Source organism: Littorina saxatilis, linkage group LG3, assembly GCF_037325665.1.
Source record: "Littorina saxatilis isolate snail1 linkage group LG3, US_GU_Lsax_2.0, whole genome shotgun sequence".
Classification (NCBI taxonomy): domain Eukaryota; kingdom Metazoa; phylum Mollusca; class Gastropoda; order Littorinimorpha; family Littorinidae; genus Littorina; species Littorina saxatilis.
This window is the reverse complement of record NC_090247.1, coordinates 47,783,667-47,792,414: the sequence shown is the minus strand read 5'-3', so window position 1 is coordinate 47,792,414 and position 8,748 is coordinate 47,783,667. Positions and strand designations below refer to the sequence as shown.

The window sequence follows — 8,748 nt, the reverse complement described above, 5'->3', positions numbered from 1 at the left end:
GTTTTTATGATTAAGCCGCCATTAGTATAATGGGGCTTAATGGATTTGCTCTGTCTGTTTGTTTGTTTGTTTGTTTGAGGCGGGCGGTCGGTCGGTCGGTGTTTGTCGGGTAAGACTTGTATCTCTCGGTCAATTAAGCTCACATTTCGTGAAATTGTTAGGAATAGGGTTAGACGGGTGTATGCAAAAAATTACATTCCTAACGGTAGTCAAACGGAAGATATTAGCTTTTAACGCTTTTACAAACCGAACCAGGGGACGAAACCCACTGACAGACTTATACGTTTGTGGGAATTCCCGCACCCAGAACTCCGAGTTACTTCCCTTCGAGTCTCGTTGGATTAGAACTCCGGACAAAAACAAGTGTTGACCTTAACGTGGACAAGAAGCCCGCCCTTGGTAATATGGGGTGGGGCAGGGATTTTTGATCGAGACTTCATGTAAATCTCAAACACCATAGATCCTTCATAACGACCGATTTTTGAAGAATTATTCCGTAAATAAACAAATAAATAGTGACGTCATTTGAACTACACAGTCTATATGTGGTGGGTTGTGGACGACCCACTTTTGAATTAAAGAAGGCATTTTACTTTGTTTATTTCTATTTGGATGGCGTGGGTTGTGTAGAAGGGTACTTTTTATGTTGAATATTTCTTTAGAAAGTATGGGCCGTTCATGAGTAATATCATTGGCACTGTGAGGGTTAAGTGACGCAAAAGTGTGTACGTCATTTATTTTGGAAAGAGGCGGTAATGAGTTACTTCCCTTCGGGTCTCGTTCTATCACTGACAGCATGCGAACATGCGTTGGATTATTAAGCCGCCTTGTAAAAGGGTGCTTACTGGATTTGCTCTGCCTGTTTGTCCGGGTTTCAGGTGTTTGTTTGTCTACCATGTCACCACGTGTAAAGAGCTAGGTCAAATTTATTTTTAATTATTTATTAATTCATTCATTTAAATTTTTTTTAATTAACTCTTTCTAATTTTTTTTAATAATTTATTCATTTAAAAAAAATCTCCCTCCCTCTGTCTGTCTGTCTGTCTGTCTGTCTCCGTGTCCCACCCCCATATTACCAAGGGCGGCTTCTTGACCCCGTTAAGGTCAACACTTGTTTTGTATGATGTCAAGATCTCAGCGTGTTAGAGTGTTCCGAGTCAAGATCCAGATTTGTTTTGATTGGGGATAAGACACAGTTTACTGCTGGAGCACATCCACTGTTCAAAGCTCTTGGCATATCCCCGGTCGACGCCCCTGGAAAGACGTGACACATGAAAAGACACGAGTGGTTTCGTTTGTTTGTGCGACGTATTTCTACGGATTTCGTTAAGTAAGTATGCTCTTGTGGTAAGTTATTTGCAGTTAAGTTCTGTCTCCAAATCACATTTGATGAATAAGGAGCAGAACGAGTAAAAAACACACCCCATTTATTTTAGCAATATAAACATTTTCCTGTCGACATGCAAAATGCAGAATGCACAATAAAACAGCCATCTAAAGGGTTCTGTTTGACATTGTAGGTTCAAACCCAAGAGGTGACCAACCACCTGACAGCCCGACACCCGACAGACCCATCACCAGACAGCACCTACCTCTTGAGGGTTGAGATGCGCGCTCCGTTGGGTGCGAGGAAGCCGCTGGTGGGCCTCTTGGAGTTGAGTCGTGTGGACAGGTTGCCGCTGAAGTTGGCCAGGGACGCCGCGATCTCCTGGGTCATGCTGCCCCGTCGAGACGACGTCATCTTGCACGCTGCTCACCTTTAATCCAATGATGACAAACGCTGAACTTTCTATTGTGGAGCACGTGCGAGTGTCCGTGTAACCTAGTTCACGTGACACAAGTTACAGCTCCTCATTCAGCGGGCTAGGCTTGCACAATGCTGACCAGAAGGGGAAAGAGCAATTTGAATCGAACAGCGGCACATGCAACGGTCAGTCTGCACTAGTTCACCTTCGATCACTGTCATGACCATGTTCACAGACTGTTGAAGTTAGCTATCTTGGCAGGACTTTGCGTCAGTTCAACTGGCCCAAGTGTCTCACAAGCAAAAACTACCTCATTACCATGCAGGCACTCTCAGTGCAAGTTCTCCTTGCCCCAGAACACACATTCGCTTGAACCTGTACAGTCACTAAGGCCATGTGTCCCAAAAGTGCAGTGAAGACCATTACACAGAAACGTCATGAGCAAGTCACTCGGCAGTTCTGTCAAAGTAATGAGTATCTGACCCCTGGAAAGTAAAAATAAGACAAACACCTGAAATAGCCCCGTCATCACAGGGCCGGATCTGGGGGGGGGGGGGGTTCCTGGGTTCCGGAACCCCCCCCCCCCCTGGCCATCCAATGTACCTTTCAGAGAAAAAAAGTGGACTTTTTAAGCTCTTCCCCCAACTCCCTCAGTTTATTTGGTCTTCCAAAACTATTTCAAATTATGAACAACATCAAGTCGACAACGGCCTGCCCTCCCCGTTATAAGTCCATCATCATAGTAATATTCAAAGTAAAGAGTCCTGTCAGACTTATTTACTAGGCATATATGTCTTTGGGATTATTCCACTGAACCACTATGGTAAATGAATATATGAAGTATTTTGTTACTGTTGAAAATGTGTAATTTTGATTCCCAATTGCAAGGAAAGACCAAAATATGACCTCACAAATGCAAAATTTTCTCGGCTTCTGGGAGGCTTTGCCCCCCACACCCCCCAGCGGGGCGTTGCCCCTGCACCCCACCGGGGCCTGGGCGGCCCCTGGACCCCTGCCTTCAGTTGGAACACCCCCCCCCCCCCTCAAACGAACTTGGTCCGGCCCTGCATCACCCTTTTCAGACCACAGGAGTATCATATACCCTATAAACATAAGTAGTGGTAATAGTGGTATATATAATAAAGGTTCAATAGCTCGTTTTTGTGTACGATACTTGGATCGACCGGCCCAGGTCAGGCACTCAGATACAAACTCCCGTGAATCAGACACCGTCAATCATGTGGGTATTCTGTCTCGCCGTCAGGATGCCATGCGTCAGGATTACGCGCACTTGGAAGCGAATACATTCCGGAAAATATGTATGTCTTGCAATATGCCTGTACGCAGCGGTCGCTCAGACAAACAGCGCCCTGCAGTTAGACGTGTACAGGTGTACAGGTGTACAGCCAGATACAGAGCCACACTAAAAAAAACGTAGATTACAGTAATAGACAATTAAATGTCGGTCGCACAAAACATTACCAACAAAATCCAGTCGCTTGTCCGTACTAAGCTCCCAAACGGTATATAAAAAAATAGGATGATGCAGAAGTTTCCACTAAGTTAAAAAAAAAAAAAATTAAAAAAGCACTCTGCACACAATTTATGACAAACCTACCACAGTATACTCGGCCTAACTCTCTAAGTTTGTGTGTGCCTGCCGCGGGGACCACCAAACTAAGTGATGGACAGAGGGACATCTGGCCAAATAAACTTCATTATCGCTAACTTTGCTCGCGATTTCTCTCTGCCGAACAGTTCCGCGGAAGTCCAGCAAGGATAATGAAATTGTGCAAGTACGGTAGTAACAACGACACGTACCAGCATCGTCGATCTTAATTATTTCCATTAAATAATTAAGAAATTATCTTATCCACAAATTTCTAGTCTTAAACATCAGACATTCTTCTGCGTAATATGATATAGTAGTACCTGTTTCGTTTAAAATCGGCCTGTCTTTGTATTTTATATCAGGCGAAGCCTATTCGTTTCTTTCTAATATAGATCGAAAGCGACAAAAGAGGGAACAACTTGAGTTAGTTTACTATCTTTGACATCATAAACCGCCGTTTCAGACGCGTTGGTTGATACTCCTCGTGTTGAGTTACCACGATACATAGAGTATCGGGTGTCAGTTAGTCCCAGATACTTCCAAAGTGGAATTCGATTGAATCCATGACGGTGTTCATAGTCCCTACTTATATACACACTTATACTATACGTCAACGATTTTAATGAGTCTACACTGTAAACTAAAGTATTCCACTTTTGAACACAGTTTTTGCAACCAGTTGTGAACACTGTGTGAGACTCTTTTATTCTACTAGCAATTATAGAAGCACACATGGTAAACAATATTGTGTAGTGTAGAGTACTTTTGATTCACTCTGCTCGTGCAGCTGTGTTCAGTAGCTTAAATGTACGTGTTATTAGTACATTTGTGATATCGCACGACATCTATAGGTGTTGAACTATAGCGCCAAGTTTCCGTCTGAGCAACCATTACTGATGGCAGTTGGATAAGAAAAGTTGGTCTGATTTCCGCTTGGTTCAACAGCTCAAAGGCACACTGTGAGTAAGACGCGTGGAATGATTTCAATACAAAGCAACATCTACCTTATTTTTTTGATTGGTTTCTGTCTCCGTCTTTGTGTCTGATTTCCTTCCTCTCGTTTTTGCAATCAAATTGGTAATGCTGTTTACAGTGGCATTTTCACCCTCACCCTCACGTCAGAAAAAAGGACAAGGGAAAGCTATGTGTGCATAGCTGTAACGTGTCTCATTAGCAGAAGATCAATACAGGTGGCAAACACCTTTGGTGTAAGCTGATCACTGATAACTAATTAGTGACAGGGTCGAGAGGTATTTTCGATTTCTTTTCGATTTTCTTCCAGTGTGTCAAACACAGCCACCACTCTTTGCTTCTGTAACACGTATCACTCTTCTCCTTTCCAGGCAACGTAATCTATCTATTTATCTTTTCTCCTCACTGGTCAATGTAAGGCATTTCTGTCACGTCTATATATGACAGTGTTTTGATTTGTTGATTTATCTGTTTATGTTTTGGTTTGTTTTATTCATGTCTATGTCGTGCCGAATTCACGGAATTGCCGAATTCGCGGAATCGGCAATATTTTTGCCCATTTCGCGTAATCGGCAAAACGCTCCCCATGACGTGAAATCGGCAGCGTTTTGCCGAAAATGCGGAAAGGCTTCTAAAATTTGCCCATTTTGCAAAAGCGACAGCCAGTCTGTTACTTTTTGTGTCATCAGAACATAGCATTAACATTGCTTTATGGTTTTTACACCCCCGGTATAGGGGTGAGTATAGGATTCGGTCGATGTGTTTGTTTGTTTGTTTGTTTGTTTGTGTGTGTGTTTGTGTTCGCATATAGATCTCAAGAATGAACGGACCGATCGTCACCAAACTTGGTGAACAGGTTCTATACATTCCTGAGACGGTCCTTACAAAAATTGGGACCAGTCAAACACACGGTTAGGGAGTTATTGGTGGATTAAGATTCTACAAGGACTTATAGAGGGACATATTAATGGTCAAAGGGAAATAACCTTCTCAGTTGGTGGCAGTGAGAATGGTTATTTCCCTTTGACCAACGGGGGTGTTTTTCCTACCTCGGAGGAATTTCTTGTTATGGCCTATGTTGGTCTGTGTCGAGCATAACTCCGGAAATGCACGAAAACTACACTTTCTGCAATAACTTGCCATAACTTATCGATTGTTGCGATATGTATCCATTGGAGTATATACTAGTATCTAGTTGTCTAAGTGTGATGATATCCCAGGCATTTGAGAACTTTAAAACCAAAAAGTGGCTGCCGATTTCGCAAAATGGGCAAATTTTCGAAGCCTTTACGCGATTTTAGCAAAACGCTGCCGATTTCACGTATTGGGCAGCGTTTTGCCGATTACGTGAAATGGGCAAAAATGTTGCCCATTACGCGGAATCGGTAATTACGTGAATTCGGCACGACATCTACATTTATTCATATATTTATTGACCAATATATGTTTATTGATCTAATTATTTAAAATCACCTATTATTTTAGACTCTTTAAGCCCTTTTCATTTATTTATTTATTTATTTATTTGGCTATTTCAAGCTGGAAGGGTTACCCAGGACGACAGAGAGTGAATGTCATTTCAGTCAATAAAAACAATTAAAAAAACCCAATAACAACAACAACAAAACTCACACGCATGAAACCAAAACAAAACAGTCTCTTTACATGTCTCTACCGTTCTTTCTCTACCGCGGGGATATAGCTCAGTTGGTAGCGCGCTGGATTTGTATTCAGTTGGCCGCTGTCAGCGTGAGTTCGATCCCAGGTTCGGCGGAAATTTATTTCACAGAGTCAACTTTGTGTGCAGACTCTCTTCGGTGTCCGAACCTCCCCCCGTGTACACTACTTTGGGTGTGCACGTTAAAGATCCTACGATTGACAAAAGGGTCTTTCCTGGCAAAATTGCTTAGGCACAGTTAATAATTGTCTACCTATACCCGTGTGACTTGGAATAATAGGCCGTGAAAGGTAAATATGCGCCGAAATGGCTGCAATCTACTGGCCGTATAAAATTTCATCTCACACGGCATCACTGCAGAGCGCCTAGAACTGTGCCCACGGAATATGCGCGATATAAGACTCATTGATTGATTGATTCTTCTCCCCTCCATCCTCCCCCGCCCCCTCTTCTTTCCCCTGCTAGTTCTGTCTTACTTTTCGCTTGGTTTACTTTGACTCTGATTTTGATCCAAATAGTTCTATAGTTTATTAGTAATATTATGTCCGACATCACTATTGTATTCTCCAACTCCGTGGGGCACGTAATGTAAGCGTTCGCTTGAGTTCGTGTCCCTATTATTTCTCGTTTCGTTAGTGTACCATGTTCAATTGAATAAAGCCTTGTTTAAACCAAAACCAAACAGTCTACTCTCAAGTTACTCGCGATGCATTGGATGCTCAAGGTAAAACATTGAGCACGACGTTGAGCTTTTCACAGCCGTTGTCCGCTCACGGTCACACATTTTCAACAATCAGCTCAGGATAGTCACACATTAGATAAACTGATAATGATCAAGTCGTGGAAAATCCCGCGTGCCTATTTCACAAATAATAATGTAAAATTATTTTCCATGAAAAACATTTAAAGCTACAAAGGTGACGGCCCAGTTACGCCTGTTATGCCCTCGTCGTGCACAGCGCAATGTCTTCTGTATTTAGGTTACCGCTGTCCTTGTCTATCATGTTCAGGAACAGTCAAACATTAAGCCCAACAAAAATAAAAAAGCTTGATTAAGAAATTTGGGAAAAAAATAATGATAATAAAATACAAGTCATCTGACTTCACACATTCTAAGCTGAAAGGATTGGCTGTTACGAATGTTGAAATGACCGATATCAGCTTGACTTAAGTCTATACTGTCTTATTTGATAGTCGTCAACACACAGAGAGAAAAACACAAGTCTTCTATTGTCAAAGGGTGTTGCACTTGAAGCAGCTTCCTGTCCACCTGCGTCATTCCACAGTCACATCACAGTCCGGATTTGACTTCGCAGAAACACCAGAAATCGCCACACTTTTCACAATAAAAAGACCTCTTCCGGTTTGTTTCTAAGTTCTCGGTGACGTTTTTCCGGCACCTAGTCTTCTTTGGACAAGTAAAAGTTACCCTTATGGTTTCGTAGTGATCTCTCTCTCTCTCTCTCTCTCTCTCTCTCTCTCTCTCTCTCTCTCTCTCTCTCTCTCTCTCTCTCTCTCTCTCTCTCTCTCTCTTTATTTTTTAAAACATTTTGTATTAGTATCAACGGATGTGTAGCTGATCTGAGCAACTTTATTCCCAAATGAAAGGTATATCTATGTCAATGTAATTTTGTAATAAAGTTCTAAGTCTGAGTCTGAGTCAGAGTCTCTCTCTCTCTCTCTCTCTCTCTCTCTCTCTCTCTCTCTCTCTCTCTCTCTCTCTCTCTCTCTCTCTCTCTAGATATACAGCCAAAGCACAAACATAAAACAAACAACTTGTGACCCGTAGAGTGAACAAGAGGTAAACTCGGGTCACTGTCGTGTGCAGAGAATCACTCTCACTCACTCTCTTGACAGTGACAGTTTTATGATGTCGCATCCTCTTCAGCCAAGAAACGAGGGTGAAACATAAATTTACACATAAACACAATGGCGGCATAAAATATGTTCCTGTCAGGTAGACATAAACCGTCAAAACCTGGCCATTGCACGCCAAAACGCAAGCCATTGTGGATGAGTGGTGCGATGTTACTGATCTTGACCGCAACCCTCTTCAGCGCGAGGCGCACTTCTTCTATGGAGGTACAAGAAAACCCTCTTCAGTTTGTATAAGCGAACGAAAAAAAACCACAACCTCCTAGTAGGATTACACTACACATCACGGATGAATTACATCGAAACATTGTTTTTGAAACATTCAGTAGCTGGTGTTATATTTAATTAGTTGGGTTTAAAGTTACAATTGCATTTCAATAAAACATTCAAATAAAAACCAGTCTTATAAGTGTAACCAAGAATGCCCTTGTCGCCGTAAGGAGCTGTCTCTACGCCTAGCTTGCTCCATAAATCACACACTTGTCTTATCGTTCTCGCTCTGTTTGTCCATGTCTTCCGTCTTCCCAGTTTTATGATGTCGCATCCTCTTCAGCCAAGAAACGAGGGTGAAACATACATTTTCACATAAACACAATGTCCGTCTTCCGTCTTCCCGTCTGAAGACTGCGCCTTTTTGTTTTCCCCTTTCTTCAACTCTATGGTTTCCGGCTTAGCACAGCCTTGATTGGTCATTTGCTTACCCCATTAGTTGTCTTTGTGTGTATGGCACGGCATTGTGTGCGCACAATGTCGCGGCTCTGTCAGAAAACAAAAGCTTTTGGAGCATTACCGTGTGGTCAGCGTCAGGTATACATGGCTAGTCGGGCAGCCTTGATGACGGTCGAGTCCTAAATGCACCTAATTAC

The 8,748-nt window shown here is 42.5% G+C and overlaps 1 protein-coding gene across 1 annotated transcript in view; it reads right to left on the bottom strand.

Annotated features, from left to right (window-relative positions):
• Positions 1–8,748, bottom strand: part of LOC138960794 (proline-rich protein 5-like) — a 131,020-nt gene that overhangs the window by 56,610 nt on the left and 65,662 nt on the right. Inside the window, exon 2 of the mRNA XM_070332448.1 lies at positions 1,593–2,230. Within this exon, the coding sequence (XP_070188549.1) occupies positions 1,593–1,741 (149 nt within the window). The 5' untranslated portion in view covers positions 1,742–2,230. The remainder of the gene's footprint in view (positions 1–1,592; positions 2,231–8,748) is intronic.